Source organism: Triticum urartu, chromosome 1, assembly GCF_003073215.2.
Source record: "Triticum urartu cultivar G1812 chromosome 1, Tu2.1, whole genome shotgun sequence".
Taxonomy (NCBI): domain Eukaryota; kingdom Viridiplantae; phylum Streptophyta; class Magnoliopsida; order Poales; family Poaceae; genus Triticum; species Triticum urartu.
This window is the reverse complement of record NC_053022.1, coordinates 194,570,831-194,592,825: the sequence shown is the minus strand read 5'-3', so window position 1 is coordinate 194,592,825 and position 21,995 is coordinate 194,570,831. Positions and strand designations below refer to the sequence as shown.

Here is a 21,995-nt window from a genome sequence, read left to right as displayed (position 1 = left end):
TGGACAATGTGCATGACGAGAGAATAGGTAGAAGTGAGAAGCAACTTCTTAAAAATGTTAGATCCACAGGTTCGATTTCTAAAAACAAATTAAAGCACACAAGGAAAAAGAGGGGAGAGGCGCCTCGACGAAAGGCCAAAAAGGAAAATAAAAGCAATGTAAACAACCCAAGCAAAGTGGGGATCTCCCGAACTTCCCATTTCAGGGGTCTCTGCCTCCGCCTCCGCGTGCGCCGTCGGCTTCGCCTTTCTAGGTTTCCGCCGCCGGTTATGGAGACACCGGCGGGAGGTTCCGCCGATCGCCGGGTAACCGGGTCTGGCGCCTCTGCCGGTGCTGCGGCTTCTAGCCTCAGCCGCTACGGTCTCAATTTCTCCGCCTCCAGCCTTCTCCAGGCTCCGCTCGCCGCGCTCCTCGAGTACTCAGGCGTTGTCCCCTCCGGGCCCGTCCCGCAGACGGTGCAGCAGGCGGTACCCTCCTCCTCATCGTCGTCTGAGGCTGACGGGCTACTTTCTGCCGCCGCTGCTGGGGATGGAGAGGTCTCGATTCGGATCCAGGGTGACCCCGGCGACCCTGACACGGCGAGCGCGACGGCTACAGGGGCCTCGCCGCAGGACTCAATTGAGGTGGCCGCCTCCTCCAACTTTGACCCGGTCTCCGTGGCGGGAAGGGGAGGCGGTGCTGATGCGGAGGCAAGCGGCGGTGGCAGTGGCGGTGCTACGGGAAATGGGGCTGGGGACCGCCCATATCAGCGTTACGACGTGCACCACGTTGCTCGGTGGATCGAGCAGATACTACCATTCTCGCTGCTGTTGCTCGTTGTCTTCATTCGGCAGCATCTCCAAGGTTTGATACTCATTTCCCTCCCGGTTTAAAAGATGTTGTCTCTGCGGAAATGGCATGCCCTCCGTCTTAATGTGGTTGCGATCATGAGCTGTGTAACCTCCCAAGAATATGTTGTCAAACAAAATGGATGCCTTTTTAGGGCACAAGTCCACAAGAACATATTTGGGCTGTATTAATGGTTGAGATAGCTTTGGTACATTCTATTGTGGATGCTAAACAAAATACAACGTGTTTTAGGTGTACAAGTACTTATTTCTCATGATTAATGCTTGATTTAAGTTGTGATATGTTGCGTTCTGTTTTGTCATAGCGTCCATTTGACTTTTTGTTGTTATGGGGGATCATTTAGTTACTTTTTTGTTAGAAGTACAAGATCTTAGTTCTGATCTTAGTATGATGTAACATGTTAAAGTTTGATTTTTCATAGCAGCTATTCAACTTTCTAATGTTGCGGCGTATTATTTTGGTTAATTTTAGGTCATCATGGTAAAAGAGATATTATGGTTTTTATTTACCGTTTAGTGACGTAGATGCAATGCTGAATATACTCATAGCCAGGTCTTGGGAGTTAGCTTTCATTACTTAACATAACTATAGCTATTTCCCATGTGTTGCAACATGGGCATAAATATTCTAGTGGTTCAACATCAATCATGTCCGACGTATACCTTACACTCACCGTATTATAGATTTTGATAAGATTCAATTTGATTTGAGTAAGGGTAGGGGAAGGCAAGGAAAGTTTTGGTTAGTTGAGGTTTTGGTAAGCTTTGATTTGATTTGGGTATTGGTAGGGGAAGGCAAAGAAAGTTTTTATTGAGTTGAGATTTGGTAAGAATTGATTTTATTTGATTTGATTGAGTTGATGCATGACGTGGTTTTGGAAAGTACCGATTTTATTTTGATTATTTCAAGTTACTCCCTCTGTAAACTAATATAAAAGCGTTTAGATCACTACTTTAGTATTGTAAACGCTCTTATATTAGTTTACGGAGGGAGTACTATATTTATGTTGGTTTTTTATTTTGTGCGGCATCTGTTGAGATTAACAAAACCTAAAAGGAAACCAAAGTGGAGGGGGAGGCGTGGGGAGAAAAAAACCCGGGGGAGGAGGTGGAAGTGACGCTACCGATTCCCCTTTAATAGTAAAGATTGTTCTGGCTCGTCCCGTAAAAAAAAAAGAAGATTGTTCTGGCTCGCCCCTCTATTAGCTGAGAGCCATCCTTCTCTTTCCTTGTCTGGAGGAGCTTTTTTCCCCAATCTGGTGGAGCTTGAGATTAGTTGATGAAGTATTCCAATCAGTCTTCTATGCTTCCAAATAAATGCATTTTCTTCCTGCCTTAAGTGATGACTGAAAAGAAATATATCAACACCTATGAATAACTAGAACTTTCTTGTATGGTGTGTTTATGTTTTCATGGTTTTGTAGTTATACTTAAGATCGGTATATTTAGCATAGTCTCTTAGCATTTAATTTGTCTGGCAGGGGAGCCTAGGCCAACCTTATTTTTTCCATACAATAAGAGATCTGCATCTGGAGGCCTACAGCTAGCATTTTATTTATGCCAATATGTTAAAATTAAGGTCTTCCAAAATAGTCTGCCTTTATGCATTACTTCAATTAGATGCAAATGTAACAAAGCTATCCGTGTATCATTAATGGTGGTGTAGCTATCATTTTCCTATATAAAGTTCATTTGTTGGTCCTTTTCATTTCTATCTTATCCATTCATATTAATCCTTGTAAGGACAACAAATCTATTTTTTCTACTAGGAAAGTTGTAAGAATCATACTGAGTTGGATGTAAATTTCCTGCTTCAGTTGTATATTCCTGTTGCCTTTTTGGCAATGGTGCAATTTGCATCCACAATAATGGAAGGATTGATCTGTAGGTTTCTTCGTCACAATTTGGATTGCTGCTGTAATGTTCAAGTCAAATGATATATTGAAGAAGCAAACTGCATTGAAGGTATGATATTATATATACCAAATTTAGCATATCATAAGAAACTCAGTTCTAGTATGAAATATGTGGAAGTCTACTAAGACAGCCCTTCCTTTCTGTCATCCTCATGAATTTGAACGGACCATGATGACTGTTTGAAATAAAGCGAGGTTCCACTGATGGCCTGTATTACTAGCTTCATGAACATAAAAGCATTTTCAAATAATGAATTTCCTGAGGCCATCATTCATAAACTCTTGTAGTTAAAAAAATTCTAGGCTTAATTGTGTGTTTTGCAACTGCTTTGCGCTTTTCTGATCAAAGCACACGCTTACACGCAGATTAAGCGCTAGGCGTTTTGCTATTGCCTAGAGCCTTAGGTGCACTTAAACGCCCGCCTAGGCGTGCCTTCTTTTTTAAATATGTAGACTCTCGAGAGCTTTTAGTCATAATGGCCTCCCTTTTATCCTCTGTTTAGCATGCAAATTTTTATAAGAAATGAAGATTTCAATGCAGTTGATGTTGATTTATATTTTGGCCATTACATTAGGTCATCAAATAGCATGTGGCTCAGATTGTGCTATACCTTTTGTGGTCAAACATGTTGGAAACCCATTAGCTAGATCATGAAAACATTTGCCAGTGTCAGCATCTTGATATACCTAACTCTTATTTTAACTCTTTTACAGGGTGAGAGAAAAGTTGCTATGCTTGTTGGAATCACCATAATCTTCATGGTCCATGTGTTTGGCGTCTATTGGTGGTACAGGAACGATTATCTTCTTAGACCTCTGTTCATGGTTCCTCCAAAAGATATACCACCATTCTGGCATGCAATTTTTATCATCATGGTTAACGGTATTGATACTGCCTGAAACACTTGTAAAATTTGTTCTCACATATTCACAATGCTATCTAGTGTACAATAGCTGAATCTTGTCCAAGCTGCATAGAATTGTCTTCCTTTGAGTTGTTGGCTCTTCTGTCCTATTTGAACCATTTTTATAGTTCTTATTTATTCTAGGTAATTTCATTTTGGAACTGCCAATTGACTTATTCAGCTTGTTACTTCGACTGGCTAGATTGACGAACAGGAACAATAGCATTTTTAGGGGATGACTCCACTCCGCTCTCCTCCCCTCTCCCGCTCCTAGCCTAGCCCCTCCACCAGCCTCGCCGCCGTCGAGCCCTCGCCGGTAGCCCTCCTCTCCTCCAGTCGTCCTCCCCACCCGTGTCGGCCCCCGTGACCATGCCTTCCGTTGGCACCTACTCCGGGGACTCCAGCCCCGACAGACACATCTCCAGCCCCGACGGCCGCATCCGCTGGTGTGGTTATGCGGGTGAGTCCTCCGGCTCGCGGTCCTTCCGCGACGTCGTGAGAACCCCGCCGATCCCGCGTAGCCCCACGACGGCCGCGCCAAGCCCTGCCCCCACACCCGCGGCCCTGGTGCGACACCGCTTGACCGTGCCGGCCGCTCGCGTCCCCGCCTCTGCTCGCTTGGGCCCCCGCTCGGAGGTCCACCACGTCAATGGAGGTCCCGTGCTGGATGCCGAAGGCTTTTAGCAGCCGCGGCGTAGGAACCGCCGCCAGCACGAGCGGTGCCCGGCCGCCCCAACCCCCCATGCCGCCGTCGCAGTCCCTCCCCTGAAGAAGTCGCTGGCCTCTGCTTTCGATGTCTCGATACGCGGCACTGGGTGCGGGACTGCACCAACCCCGTGCGCTGCCACCGCCGCCTCATCTCCGGCCACGAGTCCAGCGGCTGTGAAACGCTGTTGCTCGGCGGCCGCCGCGCGCTGCCTCTGGCAACCTAGGCCTCCGACCCTGCCGTCGCCCTTCACCGCCCGCGCGTGACTCCGCCGCGCAACACCCCGCCTTCGCCCCCACCGCCCCCATCGAGCCGGCGCGGGTCACCATTCCCCATTCCATCGAGATGGAGGAGGCGGAAGAGGTGCTGACGCATGGCATGGTGGCCACCATCACTGACACTAGGCCTTCTGTCTTCCCGGTCAAGGTGGAGACAACCCTGCACACCATGTTTGACCTGCAGCCCGGCGACTTCACCGTACACCTACATGCCCCAGAAGATTTCCTCATCTTCTCCTCACGGCAGATTATGGACAGTATGGCCGGCGATCATCTCATCAATGCCGACAACTTCACCCTGCTCCACCGTCTGGTGCAAGCTCGCCCACGCCATCGCCGGAAGCTTCGCGTATTCTGTGCAGCTCGAGCTTCGCGGCATCCCAGCGCAGACATGGCATCTGTCCATCGTCGAGCACATTCTGGGGGCTGGCTGCTAGATTGAGCGGCTGCATCCGGATACACGCTCCCGCGCTGACCTCGCCATGTTCTGGCTCGCTGGGCGCGTGCGAGACCCGACCACCATTCGCCGGGCGGCCATCTTGGAGATTGTGGAGCAAGTCCTCGCTGCCTGCCCTGGTCTGCCCCCTGTCGTCCGCACCCTCGAGTACCCCATCTCCGTCCGGCTCACTAGGTCTGAACCCCTCCCCTGCACGGCTGATGGAGCTGCCAACAGCGGCGGCAACACTAACGGCAACGACAATGACGCCGCGGGCCATGGCCCCGGGCGCTGTCATCAACGACGGCGTGGTCGGAAGCACCGTCGCACGGCCACCGCACCCGATGGACGCGCAGACGGATTGGTGGTCGACTCGCCCGATTGGACGCGCTCCAACGGTCGCCAGCGCACTGATGGTGTGGCGGTTGACCGCGGCTGACCTGCATCCCGCGCCGCCACTACCGCGCTTGCGCCATCGCCCGTACAGGGGTTTGCGAGATGCATGGCCCACTCAAGAGGGGGCCCACCTCCCTCGTCGCAGAGCCAAAAGAGGAAAGCGAGGGGGGAAGAAAAAGCGTGCAAGGACTCAGGCCGCGCTCGCAAAAGCTGCAGCCGCGGTGGATCCGAGGCCGATCGAGACGCCCACTCAAGCGCTGGTGCCTGCCAACTCGCCAGCTGGCCCTAGCCCATTGGTGCCAAACCACAACTCTCCTACTGCCGGGCCCGCTCAGAGCCAGTCTCGCGTGTCGCCGTGGGCGTAGGGGGGCAACCCAACCAGGGCAGGGCCACAAACGACCAGTCCACTCGCTTGGGGATCAGGACGACCTGTCGTCCACCAGTGAGGTCCTAGCTTTGCTTCCAGAGGAGCGCCCAAACCGCCCCATATGTTGATTCGCTGTCGGGACAAAGCAGTGCTTTGCCCTCGTTAGCCCGCTGTTGCGGACCCGGCTGACCTGCGATCCAGGCCCACTTGTGCGCCACGGGAAAGCGTGCTGGAAATTCAAAATGCCGTGCACTCGACCCCTGCGGCCGCCAACGATGCCCCGAAACGGGCCACCTTTCCTGATGTAGGGGCCCTATACGGCCGATCTTTTGCGAAAGGAGCGGATCCTATAATGAACATGAAGAACACATAGGGAAAACACGAAGGGAAACACAAGAGAATCACTCAAACCAACGAGATAGGGTCACACATATGCTAGATCCGAGTACACATAGAGATCACACGGTCCAAATCCAACAAGGGACGATACATAGGGTAACCGGTTCTTCTCCGTGAGGAGGCCTTGAATCCGCGAGGGATCTTCCCGTGAGGGGTCTTGAATCCAAGATGGATCTTCTCCGAAGAGGCCGCGGTCTCTCTCGGTGGAGTAGATCCGGATGGATGAGCAAAGCTCTATCTCAAATGAGCTAAACCAATGCTAACCCTAGAAAGAGGGAGGAGGTGGAGTATATATAGTCTAGGGGAGCGAAGGGATACATGGGCCTCGGCCCTACACTGTGCGTAGACAGAGGAGGCCGGATGTCCGGACGTCGGGCCGGATGTCCGGGCTTTCATGAGGGGCTGGATGTCCGGGCTGGGGTGGCCGGAAGTCTGGGCTGGCGGGGTCGGTCTTGATGCATTCGAGACGGAGGGCGCCGTTTTTTCGGGCTTGGTCCGGATTTCCGGGCTGAGGCCGGATGTCCGGGGCCTGTAGGTACTTGGCGGCTGTCGTGGTGGACGCTCCAGGGGCCGGATGTCCGGGGTCATGGCCGGATGTCCGGGTCCTGGAAGCTGCTCTTGACTACTTCCGTTGGTTCTCTTCATCCGTGAACTTGGGGACTTGTCCGTCTTCACGCGCATCTTCGGGAGGGTCCTCTTGGTACCTAATCATGCACAACATTCCGGACTTAGGTAGTAGCCATGTCTCGAGTGGATCATATATGATACCATTAAGGAAGGAAGTCACCTCGGTCTCGAGAGCTATAGCTCTAGCTCGTGTCATAGGTTCTTTTGGCACTTGGTGAGACGACGATGGGTCCATGGGGATGACCGTAGGATGCTCCGCATCATCTCCCCTCCCTTGGGAAAGATTCGACCTCGGATCGAAATTTTCATCACCATGGTAGGGAGAGAGATCTTTTACGTTGAAGATGTCGCTCACGGAGTACTTGTCTCGTGGAATGTCGATCTTGTGTAGGTGTTGTTGTTGTAGCGTTCAAGCACCTTGAAGGGTCCATCCTCTCGTGGTAGAAGTTTGGACTTGCGTTCGTTGGGGAAGCGGTCCTTGCGAAGGTGTAGCCACACAAGATCTCCAATGTTGAATACCATGGGGTGCTTGTTGAGGTTGAGCTTGGTCGCGAGTCGTTGTACTTGGCGCTCAATGGTGTGCCTTGTATCTTCATGCATCTTCTTGAGATAGTTGACTCGGGCACTCGCGTCCATGTTTGTGCGTTCTTGTAGTGGTAGGGGAAGAATGTCCAATGGGTACAACGGGTTAAAACCGTAGACGACCTCGAAGGAGGACTTGCCGGTAGTCGAATGTCTTGCTCGGTTGTAGGCGTACTCGGCGATGGGTAGACACTCCTCCCACTCCTTGATGTTCTTCTTGATTAAAACGCGTAGTAGAGTGGAGAGCGTACGGTTCATCACCTTCGTTTGGCCGTCGGTTTGAGGATGGTATGCCGAAGAGAACAAGAGCTTGATTCCGAGCTTGACGCATAAAGTCTTCCAAAAATAACTCAAGAACTTGACGTTGTGGTCCGAGACAATCGTCTTTGGCACTCCGTGTAGGCGCAAGATTTCCCTACAAAAAAGATTTGCAATATGTGAAGCATCGTCTATCTTGTTGCAAGGAATGAAATGAGCCATTTTTGAGAATCGGTCCACAACAACAAACACGAAATCCTTTCCATTTCGAGTTCTAGGCAAACCAAGGACAAAATCCATGCTAATATCTTCACTTGGCATACTTGAAGTCATCTTGCACTTGATGTTCCGCCTTGGTAGCTTGATGCACTAGCTCGATGAGGTTCGAGTATGGTTGGAAGTCGGTGATCTTCTTGATAGGATGATTGAGTCCATTCAAGAAACGTGTCATAGTTTGCTCATCATCTTCCGTGAAATTGGCTCGTATCATGGCAATCTCCATTTCCTTGTAGCACTCTTCAACGCTCTTGGTTCCTTGCTTGAGTAGTTGGAGTTTCTTGAAAAGGTCGCGGTTGTAGTAGGTTGGCACGAAACGTGCTCTCATGACATCCTTCATTTGCGCCCACGTTGTGATGGGTGGTTCACCTCGTGCCTCTCGGCGCTCAATGACTTGTTCCCACCAAATGAGGACGTAGTCTTGGAACTCAAGGGATGCCATCGCGATCTTCTTCTCTTCCTCATAGTTGTGCAAGCGGAAGATTTTGTCAACCTTCAATGCCCATGAAAGGTACTCTTCGGGATCATTGCTTCCATTGAACTTGGGCATGGTGAACTTTAGCTTGGCGTAGCGTTGCTCTTCATTGTGTTGGGGTCGGGGATGATGACGTCCTTGACGAGGAGGATTGTCTCCCTCAACTTGCTCTTCTCTTGGAGGATTTCCGTTATCTTCTCCTTGGTGAACTTGATGTTCTTGGTGAGCTTGTGGGGCTTGACGATGCACTCGAGCTTGATAGTTCCTCTCTTGAACTTCTTCGTGAAGCACTTCTTGTTGCTCACGAGCTTGCCGGTAGCGCGTGGCTATGGCTCGACTTGAATCTCGGAGGGCACATTGCGCCTCAAGTGATTGAGCTTCACGTAGTTGTTGTTCTTGATGTTGTGCCTTGGCATCTTGTGCATCTTGGTGTAGTCGTGCTCGTTGCCCGTTCTTCCTCTTCTTGTTGGCGTTGGCGTTGCCGTTCTCGTGCTTGCGCAAAAGTAGCTTGGTTTTGACGGTGTCGTTGCTCTTGAGAGGCGTTGTCATGTAGAGGGTTGCAGTTTGCTTGACGGTCTTGGCGCGCGACAAGTCGAAGAGTGTTCGATGTCAGTGTACTTGGGCCGGAGATGGTGTCGTCGAAGTGTCGACTCCAGCGCCTCCGTCGTGAGGAGGACGAAGTGAAAGAAGAGCGGTTGAGCAACAAAGCACGAATCTCGTCCATTCTTGCGTCATTCTCTTGTTTGTGGTCGTCGAGCTTGCGGTCGAAGAGTCGCAAGTCGGTGACGACGTTGTCGATGCGTTCGTTCATTGCTTGTTGCTCTTGATGCAAAGCTCGTTGTTGCTATAAGAGGTGACTCTTTGTGATGTAGGAGGACATGTTGTCGTTTTGCTCGATGAAGAGTGAGTTGGTAGAAGTACTTGGCCTATCCATCATTTCAAGAAAATATGTTAGTGGGAGAAAGAGAAGAACTTATACCAAATGTACCTTGACCGATGTTAAAGATGGATCAATGATCACTCAAATGTGGAACAAGGAAATAGCACAATTGGTACCAATTCTTGTCGGTTTCTCACACCTACACAAGTAAAAGCTTATGGTGGAGCTCGGTTAGGATGGTGGCACAAAATTTGATGCAATTGTTAGTGAGCTTCAAAAATGTTGGAAAAGATTCACAAATTTGCAAATGCAACAAGTAGACCAATAGCAAAATGTGGTACACGGAAACACACACGCAAATAGATAAGTGGGGTCGTGCAGCCAAGGAATGAGCCAAAATGTGGAATCCACGAAAATGCTCTTGTTACACAACACTAGAGAGACGCTAGCACGATTGCACAATAGGCGGATACGAAGACTTGTGCACAGCCTACTAAGCAAAAATGCAACGACTTCTATCCCAAATATGCTATATGTATGGTATTCCGATGATATGATCCAAAATGATCGAGTATGACAATCTTAATGTAGTATGATGCTATGGTTCTTGCTTAAAGGCTCTTTGCTTATCTTTCCCTTTTGCTTAAAAGCTTGTTTGGCTCTTTCTCTTTTGAGGTCTTTTCTCATGCAATGCTTCACGAACCAAGATAGCAATTGTATATGCAATGACAACTTTGTGACACAAAAGATGATACCAAGATATGTACCAAAATGATATGGTAAGTATGCAATGTGAAGTATGACCACTAATGTGCACAAGTGACGTTGTCGGCAATACTCAAAGGCTAGTCTCGGTGGGTAAGATACGCAAAATTGGGCTATGGTGGTTATCAATATAATGGCAAGAATGTATAATGATGGGATATCACGATACCAAGATGAGGTTACCGTTCTTGCTTACGGTATGGTGTCAAAATGGTGGAGTGGTCGTTGTCGATGACGCGTCCGTGGCGAAGATGAGCTGCGGTGATGTTGATGTTGAACCGTACCTAAATAGCTGAAACACAATAGGACACGGAACCGTAACTCAAATTCTCAAAGCAAAACATGACCAAATTATCGAAATTGGTAGCGGTTAAGCGATGGTGGTGTTTGCGGGAAATGGTGGTGCTATGCGGAAGTGATAGTGGTATGCGGAAGTGAATTTGGGCACCAGAGCAAATTTTGGCGAAAGTTAGGCGGAAAACAGTGCGGTGGATGGAGATGTTGCTGTCGGGGGCCGGATGTCTGGGCTCTGGATCCGTGGACAAACTCGAGGAACTCCGCGTGGAAGAGGCAAATTCGGGATATTTTGTGGATGGAAATTGGGGAAAAGATGGGGGAAAGCTAGATCTACCTGCAACACATGAAATCCGCGGATCAAATCCAACAAAACTTCATCACACTAAGAAATCACAAAAAAATTTTGGGGGCTATTTTTGTGGGGAATTTCGAATTTAGGATAAAATCAACAAAATTAGGCTAGAAAACAAAGAGGGGAGGCTTTGAAATCGTGATCAACGTGCCTCATGATACCAAGATGATGTAGGGTGGAACCCTATACGGCCGATCTTTCGCGAAAGGAGCAGATCCCACGATGAACACGAAGAACACAAAGGGAAAACACGAAGGGAAACATAAGAGAATCACTCAAACCGACGAGATTAGGTCACACATATGCTAGATCCGAGTACACCTAGAGATCACACGGTCCAAATCCAACAAGGGACGATACATAGGGTAACCGGTTCTTCTCCGTGAGGAGGCCTTGAATCCGCGAGGGATCTTCCCGTGAGGGGTCTTGAATCCAAGATGGATCTTCTCCGAAGAGGCCGTGGTCTCTCTCGGTGGAGTAGATCCAGATGGATGAGCAAAGCTCTATCTCAAATGAGCTAAAGCAATGCTAACCCTAGAAAGAGGGAGGAGGAGGAGTATATATAGTCTACTGGGGCGAAGGGGTACATGGGCCTCGGCCCTACACTGTGCGTAGATAGGGGAGGCCGGATGTCCAGACGTCGGGCCGGATGTTCGTGCTTTCATGAGGGGCCGGATGTTCGGGCTGGCGGGGTCGGTCTTGATGCATTCGGGACGGAGGATGCCGGATTTCCGGGCTTGGCCGGATGTCCGGGGTCATGGCCGGATGTCCGGGTCCTAGAAGCTGCTCTTGACTCCTTCCGTTGGTTCTCTTCATCCGTGAACTTGGGGACTTGTCCGTCTTCACGCGCATCTTCGGAAGGGTCCTCTTCGTACCTAATCATGCACAACATTCCGGACTTAGGTAGTAGCCATGTCTCGAGTGGATCATATGTGATATCACTAAGTCACCTCGGTCTCGAGAGCTCTAGCTCTAGCTCGTGTCATAGGTCCTTTTGGCACTTGGTGAGACGACGATAGGTCCATGGGGATGACCATAGGATGCTCCGCATCATTTCCCCCTCGGCCCAGGAACCTAGGCGCCTTCTGCAGAGGCGCCAGCCCACAAGCTGCTATGTTGACGGGCCCGCCTCCACAGGCCCATCGTCGCCTGCTCCACCCCCAGCATCCCACGCACCGCAGCTGGGCAAGCCTGCACGTTTCGCCTTGCCGCCAGTCACCTTTCGTCGATCTCGCCAGCGCGTCAGCCCCGCCAGCTCGTGGACCTTTGGAGACTTCCTCGCCGCCGCCACAAAGCAAACCTGCTCTGCCCTCCCCAATCCAGGACGCAAACGTGGCTGGCAACCCCTGAACTTCTCGCCGCGACGTGGACGCTCCGCCACCACCGCGAAAGCAAAGACTGGTGCCCCACCTACCGCCGGGCGCCGCGCACAAGTCCAGCTTCTGCGCGCCTTGGGCATCATCGGCATCGACCAGGTGATCTCCGCCTAAGCCATGAAGGCCTATGATGGGTTTTTTGCTGCGCCCCTCCGCATGCCGTCTTGGTGGCCATCACCACGCTCATCGGCCGCGAGCTGCCATCCGATCCATCCATGGCGCCGATCAGCACGGTGATCACTGCCAGCCAAATCGCGACATAGCCGCTCTGCTGCGTGCCCAACCGTCGACCTTTGTCCCATGGATCACGGCCTCCGAATCATTATCTGGAACGTCTGTGGCCTAAACGCCCGCGCCAGGCGTACTGCCATCCGCTCACTTGTTGTAACCTCCAGCACTACGATCGCTTGCTTCCAGGAAACAAAGATGGAGTTTATCTACTCGTCAACGGTCCTCGAGGCGTTGGGGTCAGAGTCTGACGACTGTCTACCTCCCTGCGAGCGGCACCCGTGGCGGGATCTTGTTGGCTTGGAAGAGTCGGGACGTGTCGATCACGGAACCGATGTTCACCACCAACACTCTCTCCGCCTGGGTGGCGACTCCCGATGGCTCCAGCGCGCCCTGGTGGCTCACCATTTTCTACGGGCCCCAAGATGACCATGGCAAGACCGCGTTCCTTCCGGAAATCCATGACGTGCGTGTCGCCTGCACCGGACTATGGCTCGTCTGCAGCGACTTCAACCTAATCTATCGTGATGAGGATAAGAACAACGGCAACCTCAACAGACGCATGACGGGGATTTTGGCGTGTGCTCAATGACCTCGCGCTCAAGGAGGTCTACCTCAACGGCCGGTGCTGTACTTGGTCGAACGGGCAGAACCTGCCTACCTTGGTCCATCTCGATCGGGTGATGTGCTCCGCATACTGGGAGGAGCTAGACGGCGAATGCCACCTCCACTGTTTGGCCATGGTCGTCTCAGACCACTCACCTCTCATGCTTGACTGCTCGCCAATGCCTAAGGTGCATCGCCGGTTCCACTTCGAGGAGTATTGGACGCGTCTTGCCGGTTTCCAAGAGGTTGTGGCAAGCGCATGGAACTCGATGGAGGATGCTGACCCTTTTCGGTGCTTCATGCGACGCATGCAGGCCACCGCGCAAGCTCACCAGCTAGAACGCGCGGTTGGTTGGCAACGTGCGTGACCAATTCGCGATCTCCCGCGAGCTGCTCCTCCGATTCGATGCCGCGCAGGAGCATAGGACGCTATCGTTCCATGAAGACTGGCTACATCGCTAGATAAAGCTCTCCTACTTGGGCCTTGCCTCCATTGAGCGTACGATTGCCCGTCAGCGCGCGCGCATCGCGTCTCTTAAAGACGACGACGCAAACACATCGTTCTACCATCGTCAGTGTACCTACCGCAAGCAGAAGAACTGGATCCATTCCCTCACGGTTGATGGCGCCGTGCTCACCTCCTGAACGTCTTTGAGCAAGTATACGCGCTCAGCGGACAAGGCTTCAGCTGCCTTAACCAACCGCTAATCATGCTTCTCCCTAAGCGCGCTGATGCTAGCAGCCTTGGCGACTACAGGCCCACAAGTCTCATCCATCTTGTCGCCAAGATCCTCGCCAAACTGCTGTCACTCCGCCTCGCGCCCAAGCTCAATAGCCTCGTCAGCAACGTCCAGAATGCCTTTATCCCCGGACGAAGCCTTCATGACAATTTCATCTTGGCGCGTCAGTCCGCACGACTCCTACACCAACTTGGTGCCCCACGCGTGCTACTCAAGCTCTACTTGGCGCGCGTCTTCGACTCCGTCTTGTGGCCTTTCTTGTTCGGCGTACTGCGGTGCCACGGCTTCTGCAACCGCTTCCTCGACTGGATCGCCCTTCTGTTGTCGTCGGCCAGCACCAAGATTCTCCTAAACGGCGCCCTAGGACCCGTGATCTGGCACATATGTGGGTTGTGTCAAGGTTACTCTGTGTCCCCACAGCTCTTCGTCTTGGCTGTCGACACATTGGGCAGGCTCTTCCATGAGAAAATCGGCTATTTGCCACTTTCAACATGGGGATTAGCAAAATTGCCACTCTCAACATTGACTTCGTAAAAATGCCACCTAGCTCGTGTGCACTTTGATTAACATGCCATTTTCCTAGTTTCTATTGCTTTCTTTTTTTTTCTTTTTTTGGGAACTGAAAGGACCAAAGTGCCCTTAGATATTTCAACCTGATCCGATGTGTTTGTGTACTGGTTGGATGGGGATTGCTCGACTAGCTCATCCTTGTCGTCAAGTTGCTCACTGCTGTACTTCATTGATGCTTGCCCGAGCCAGCGATGCTCTGCCTTAGCTGAACCACGCCAGGGTGAGTAATCGCAGGTGGTCGCCGTTGCTAGCGTACACCTGCGCGCGCCACCGCGGCTCTCGCCTTAGCAGGACCACTCCCGTGTGAGCAACCGCAGGTCGCCGCCGTTGCTAGCCCACGCTGCGCGCACCACCGCGGCTCGCCGCCTTAGCTTGACCATGCCCGTGTGAGCAACCGCAGGTCGACGCCGGTGCTCGCCCTTGCCGTGCCGATGCCTGCAGCTCGCCGCTGGTGCTCGTCCATGTCTGCATGGACCGACACAGCCTCGCGGATGCCTACGCGAGCAACCGCAGCTCGCCGCCAGTGCTCGCCCACTCCTGCGCGCGCCAGCGTAGCTCACCCTCCCCTTCGCGCATTGGCAGCAGCATCTGTTGGAGGAAACGGATGCCTGCCCAAGTTGTGAAGATGGAGAATGCAAGGAGACAGGAAATGGGCAGCGTCCAACGATTGAAGCAAGACGTCCAGGCAATCAGCGATGCGCCCAACACGATATTCTTGGCGGGCAGCATGCACTCGTTTGCTTCAAGCATTCTCATCTGATTCCAAATACGTGTAGATAGCGGTAGACAGCATCAGGGGTACTTTGGCCCTTTCAGGTGCTAGAAAAAGGAAAAGAAAAACAAAAGCAATGGAAAAAGGGGAAATGGCATGTTAATCAAAGTGCACATGAGTTGGGTGGCATTTTTACGAAGCCAATGTTGAGAGTGGCAATTCTGCGAAGCCCCGTATTGAAAGTGGCAAATAGCCGATTTTCTCCTCTTCCACTGCGCCATCGAGCTTCGTGTCATGCAACAGCTCCACCCTCGCCGCACCATACCAGCCATCTCCTATATGTAGTTGATGTAATCCTCCTCTTGCCACCCCTCGCCTGGCGACATCACGGCGGTGAAGGAAATCCTGCACCTTTTTGGGCGCGCATCTGGACTCCAAGTGAACTTTCGGAAGAGTGCCGTGGCTCTGATCCGATGCGACACCGAAGATGCTGCCCATGTTGTCGAGCACCTAGGGTGCCCCATCGTTGATTTCCCGATCAACTATTTGGGCATTGCACTCACGCTGCGTTGCCCTACCACCGCCCAACTCCAGCCCGTCGTCGACAAAGTGACCGGGAAGCTGCCCTCCTGGAAGGCTTGGCTCATGAACAAGGCTGGCCGCCTGGCCTTCGTCAAAGCCGCCCTGAGCGCGATCTCCATCCACCAGCTCCTTATGCTCGCCACCAAAATAGACCCTCAAACTACCAGAAAAAATCGAGAGAATTCCTTTGGGCAGAGGCCGTGCTGAGGCCAATGGCGGCACCTGCCATGTTAACTGGCGGCGCGTCTGTCGGCCAATCCTGCTTGGCGGCCTTGGCGTGCACGACCTCGAGCACACTAGACTCGCCCTGCGCACGCGCTGGCTATGGCTCAGCCACGCCGGCGACGGGAGGGCCTGGAAGGGCCTTGACCTGCAGTTCTTGCGCGAGGAACGTGCGTTCTTCTTCGCGTCCACAACAACGACGTTCGGGAATGGCCTGCGCGCCCTCTTTTGGGAAGACCGATGGATTAACGGCCGCGCCGCCAGTGAGGTCGCGCCTCTCCTCTACGCTTGCATCCCCAAACGACGCCGCAAGTCTAGAACAGTCGCCGACGGCCTACATGAAAACCAATGGGCTACCGACATCCATGGCACGATTGGCATCCCGGAGATCGGCGAATACCTCTGCCTTTGGCACCTTGATCGCCCAAACCAACCTTAGCAATGCGCCGGCCAGCCTACACTGGAAGTGGACTGCGAATGGAGTGTACTCTGCCAAGTCTGCATACCTCGCCACCTTCCACGGCTCTACCCATTGCCAGGCTTGGAGGCTAACTTGGAAGTGTTGGGCGTCGCCACGGGTGCGTTTCTTCCACTAGCTTGCAAACCTTGACTGCTCCCGGACTGCTGACCGCCTCGCGCGCCGCAACCCGCCACACCTACCATGTTGTCCGCTTTGCGAGTAGGCCCCGGAGACGCTACATCACCTTCTCCTGGGATGCCCCTTCACTAGACAGGTGTGGCACGCGATCCTCTCATGGCCGCCGCCCGACAACGACGCCACACTCCACGATTGGTGGCAATCGGCAAGACAGAACACGCCCAAGCCTATGCACAAGGGTCTTGCTTCCACTGCCCTGCTCGTGCCATAGATGATTTGGAAGCATCGCAATGGTTGCGTCTTCGAGGGGGCTCGCCCTTCGGTCACCTCACTGATCGCTTCGATCAAGGCCGAGGCTGCACTTTGGTCCAAAGCCGGGGCCCTAGGCCTCCGCGGCATCCTACCACAAACCTGGGATGTTCACTAATGTTCATGTGCTTGCCTTGTAACTGTCATCCTAGGAGGATTGTACCAAACTCCCTCTTTTGAATACAATGAAACGCAAAGCTTTTGCGTTTTTTTGAAAAAAAAACTTTGACTGGCTACTATATAGTATAAACTAGATGATGCCCCGCGCGTTGCTGCGGGAACCTTGCTAAAAGGTAAATAAATAATCGCTACGGAAACATCTTAAACTAATGGAAAGCAAATGTAAGCTTAAAGACAATTAAAAATACAAACGTATAAAAAAAGGAAAAAAATGAATTGGAGTTAAAAGAATGTCATTTCTAACAAACTGTGAAAGGTGGGTGAACTCTAATGCAACAAAATAACTTACGACTAACATGAACAAATTGATGATATGGCATCATTGCATACATAGAGTAATGCAAAAAAAAAGAGTAATTTATGGCTTGCATGCATTAGTTGTTTATGTGGCATGATTACATAGCTAGGAAAAATAGGTAGTGGGTTGCAGCTATTTAAAAATAGAAGATTAATTATGATGTGAGGCAAATGATTTGGCAGCCATGCATAATTGGTTGATGTGAAAGGCTTACATGCATGGAAAAAAATAGTTAGTGGGACTGTAGATTAATGACATGGCGAACATGTGTGGTTCGTTGATTTGGAAGCCTTGCATGCTTAGGAAAAATAGTTAGTGGGTTGCAACTATTTAAGAATAGGAGATGTATAATTGGAGTTAGCATTGTTGTTTGTCCCGTTAGCTTGTTAGAACTTTATGTGGTACAACAGAAATAATGCTCTTGTTGTGCCTTCATTCCTTTCAGTTTGTCAACTTCTCTCGATTGATATTCAGCTTCAGAGCAATTGTAAAAAGTTTCAGTAAAATACACAAAAGAAAAATAAGTATGCTGGAAAACTTATTTCAGTATTTATCTGGACCAGAAATCTGGGAATGCTAGAAATATGGCATTAACTTGATTGTGTCCAGCAATTTCAGTGTGGAGTTTGAGACAACTACACTTATTGGCAACTCATATTTTTTCTTCAGCCAAAAGGAACTCTTCATAGCTATTAGCATTGTTGGTTCTGCCGCATCCACATTCATAAACAAGAATTACCTGCAGATACAATGGTCCGCCAAGCAGCGATGACCGTCAAGTGCATGCTACTTATGTACTACAAGAACAGCAGAGGCCGTAACTACCGTAGGCAGGTGATAAATCTCTTGTGTGTCTGTGTACTTAAACTTCTTATTTAGTGATGCTCTTTTAGTCATCATATTTATAACATCCTGTGTGTATTTTTCTCCAAAAAAATAAAAATAAAATAATCCTGTGTGTAGTGTTACACCCCATGGAGCGTGAAGCTATACTGTTGGCATGAAATTCCCTTCTGTCCCCAAACTGCACAATCTTTGTTGTAAGAGAAATTTTGTCCATGTCCATAATAGTACTGGTCTTCCCTCAGATACCACCCTCTGTACTGGTACTTTAGTCGGCTGGTCATCCCAGATATTCCTGGAGTGCAAGTCGGGCAAGAATTGCGAGTCGACGAGTCGAGCCGATTTGAGACTCATAGACTAATCATGACTAGTCTAGACTACTGCTGGACTAGTCGACATGGTACTGCAGTACTCAACTTACAGTACTCAACTACTAATACCTATGTACTCCCTCTGTAAACATATATAAGATGTTTATAAAATTTGAGTTGATTTAGAGGAGGATCACATCAGCATAGGAGAACAGCCAGGGGAGGAGCACAACAGCAGAGGGGTGGATCCAGGGGAGGAGCAGAACCAGCGGAGGGAGAGCGTTGTAATGCTCCTGGCAACTGCTGGTGGCGGTGGTGGGTGGCAGCGGTGGCGGCGGCCTAGTCCCAGGTGCGGTGGCTCGTTGTGGAGCGAGCCTGGAAAGCCAGGGCTACAATTTTTTCCGTCCCGTGGGCTAAGCTCTCACTTATCCCTCCCAAATTGAGTCGATTGACTCAAACACCCAGATTAGTCTGGACTAGTCGATGACTAGTTGCTCCACTGTTCGACTCAACAGACTAGTCTATACGAAGAAGCTACTCGACAATCAGATTGAGAATACTAGACTAGTCTAAATAGTTGTTATACTCGTAATCATTGAAGTCGGGTGCCTAATTAACTGTAAGGGCCAAAACTGCATGCCCTCATTTCTGGCCTGTATGCCCTCCTTTCCAGCCCTTGTAGAACGTCTAGCCAATGCATGCTTCGGTTTCTACTCGATGATAGCGCTGCATGGGAAGGCCAACAAGCATGCAATAATGATGGTGATTAACCGCTAAATTCTGATTCAGTGAGGGAGGATATTTAATACGCATCTTGATCGTGGAGCCATGGTCCTGCTGACTTACAATCCCCCCGGAGGGAGTACCAAAAATCTCTACTGAATTAGTGTGCGCAGCTGCTGAATGCTTCATGTGTTCTCACAATATGAAGATTTTAGTACCAGATAGTTTTTAACATTCTCACACCTAGGAATAATTGCAAGCATCTCTCACAAGTTTCTGACGGTATGCCGCTTACTGAATAATGTTGAAAATTCATCATTTGTTATTCTGCTGTTGGCTTCATCCGCTATTTGTTCTGGAGTAAGAGTAACATGGACCGAACTGTCATGTTTAGAACAACTGGTTATGGGGGCTTCATTCACACATAAATGGGATAATGCTTCCAAATGTTTGATTTTCAATCATTGTGATTTTGGTGCTATGGAGGAGCCATATCTCGAATGCTAGTTAAAATTTTTGTGTAAATTCTCTCTGTTATTAGAAGCTTGCAACTTCCTTTGATCCTTTGTTTAAGTACTGATGGGCTTTTACCTGGTTCTGAGGATTTTCCTATTCTTATTTTAGGGACAAATGCTAACACTTGTGGAGTACCTTCTGCTTCTATATCGTGCTTTATTGCCGACTCCTGTTTGGTACCGTTTCTTTCTGAACAAGGAATATGGGAGTCTGTTCTCATCTTTAACTACTGGGCTATACCTGACTTTCAAGTTGACTTCGGTAGTTGAGAAGGTACTTTTGCTTCTTGCTTATTGCATTTTGCATGCTGATGCAGTTGGTCAAAACCATAAAAACTTGTCTTGTGCATGTGACATTTTTACCATCTTCTCATTTTTGGCCATGTGTCCTCCAGGTTCAATCATTCTTATCTGCAGTGAAAGCATTGTCACGTAAAGATGTGCACTATGGGTCTTATGCGACAGCAGAACAGGTGAAAAGATCATTTGTTCTCAAGTGCCTGAACTAAAAATGCAGTATGCTGTGAATACTCATTACATTGAGGATACTATCGTTCCGAGAATAATGTCGATAACTCCCTGCTTTCAACTGTGTAATGACGTTCCCTAATGTTGGCGCACTTCTTACAAGTCGTCTTTTGCAATGGCATTTTTCGAATATGCAAAGTTGGCAGTGTCATATATCGAATTAACCCAACTCTTGCTTGTTGTGATTAGTTTTTTTTCTGTCTCCTTTGTGGAGTTAAAAACGATTGCTAACAGGAGTTTCAGTGTCACTTAACTCTGGTTTATTTTTAATTGCATACTAACCTGAGGAAGTTTCTAATCCTGTGTTGCTCTTCTTATATTATTTAAAGATGACTACATCACATTATTATTTTGTTATTTACCTTCTACTCCAGTATATAAGTTCTCAGTGTCCACAATCTAGTGAATATGGATAAGATTAGTTCTCTCTGTTTTGCCATTTCAGTTAGGAGCTAAGAATTTAAAGACTGCTAATGTATCTGTGTGTTGGTGGAACTCACTGCAGGCAATTGCTGCCGGTGATATGTGTGCCATCTGCCAGGAAAAGATGCACGTTCCTGTTCTCCTTCGCTGTAAACATATTTTCTGCGAGGACTGTGTCTCTGAATGGTAACTTTCTCTTTTATTGTGCTTTATTTTGTTGGTTGAATGTGTAATCCATCTAGTTTGTTGTACAATTGATTCTTGCATTTTCTTTACATTTGGCAATGTGTTCTTGCATATTCGTTGCGCTTGAATGAACTTGCAAGGGGTATGGTTTACAGGATAATGAACCACTTTGTAACTCTTAGTACGACCAGGGGTTCTAGAGCTCATATGAGCAAGACCTTTTCATGGCAGTGCAGATGTTCTATTGATTTTGTATAATTAGGAGTGCAACGGGATTTTCTTTTCTTTCTTTTCAGTACCGTGTTTCAATGTATAGGTTTATGCCTTAATTTTACCTTTATCCACATCTGGAAATTTCAACTAATGATTGTTTTTATCTGTTTCTGTTCTAGGTTTGAGCGAGAACGAACTTGCCCTTTGTGTAGAGCATTGGTAAAGCCTGCTGACATTCGGTCATTTGGTGATGGTTCTACAAGTCTCTTCTTCCAGTTGTTTTAGAGCCCAAATGGCAAACCCTAACACATAACAATCGATCACAAGCAATTGGCTATAAGAAAAGTCCAGGTGGAAGTCCTTTGTTCTTTATGATGTGGCACCATCTTCCCTGTGTGGAATGAGGATACTGAGAATGTTTGTGAAAATTATCTCATTGCAACCATTCCGTTCATGCATATGTTCAAGCAATGGTTCGGGTCAGTTGCAGCATCTGCATAAGTTTGCAACAGAAGGAAATATAGCTGGAGGAATCTGCTCCTGCGAATCCTGAAGTGCCGGACCACATCTTGCTATTGACTTGCGTAATGTAAATTTGGTAACATTTTTTTACAAAAGTGAATGCGTTTTGGTTTAATTCGAGCTTGCAAGTTTTGCATTCTAGCAGAATTCTGTTTGAGAATGGGGTAGAAATGTAACCTGTAAAGCTGTGATATATGAAATGTTGAGAGCCGTATACATTGTACTATTTACAAACAGTAAATATTACGAGGACCACAATATTAACACATGTCTTGTTCTGATAATCAGATATGTTTCCGGTATGTTTCCGGTATTGCGTGTAATCCTGAAGCGTTGGTACTCCCTCCATTTTTATATACAAGGTTACAAACTCAAATTACAAGTATTAAGATAAAATTTAATACATGTTTTGTAAGCCAGCTTTTCTTTTCATTTACTGGGATCATCAATACATTGCGTGCATGCAATAAAACTGTAGTAAAATACATTGTTGGTCATTGAACTCATTGTGTAAGTTCATGTTGGTCACTGTACTCAACAATACGGT

At 49.2% G+C, this 21,995-nt stretch overlaps 1 protein-coding gene across 1 annotated transcript; it reads left to right on the top strand.

The window, feature by feature from the left end:
- Positions 1 to 148: 148 nt before the first annotated feature.
- LOC125553830 (RING finger and transmembrane domain-containing protein 2-like) lies at positions 149 to 21,716 on the top strand. Its single transcript, XM_048717515.1, has 8 exons — positions 149 to 843; positions 2,737 to 2,813; positions 3,479 to 3,647; positions 17,930 to 18,018; positions 19,686 to 19,850; positions 19,972 to 20,049; positions 20,610 to 20,713; positions 21,106 to 21,716. Exons 1-8 carry the CDS (start codon positions 270 to 272, stop codon positions 21,209 to 21,211), a joined length of 1,362 nt encoding a protein of 453 aa, XP_048573472.1. The 5' UTR covers positions 149 to 269; the 3' UTR covers positions 21,212 to 21,716.
- The last annotated feature ends 279 nt before the right edge of the window (positions 21,717 to 21,995 follow it).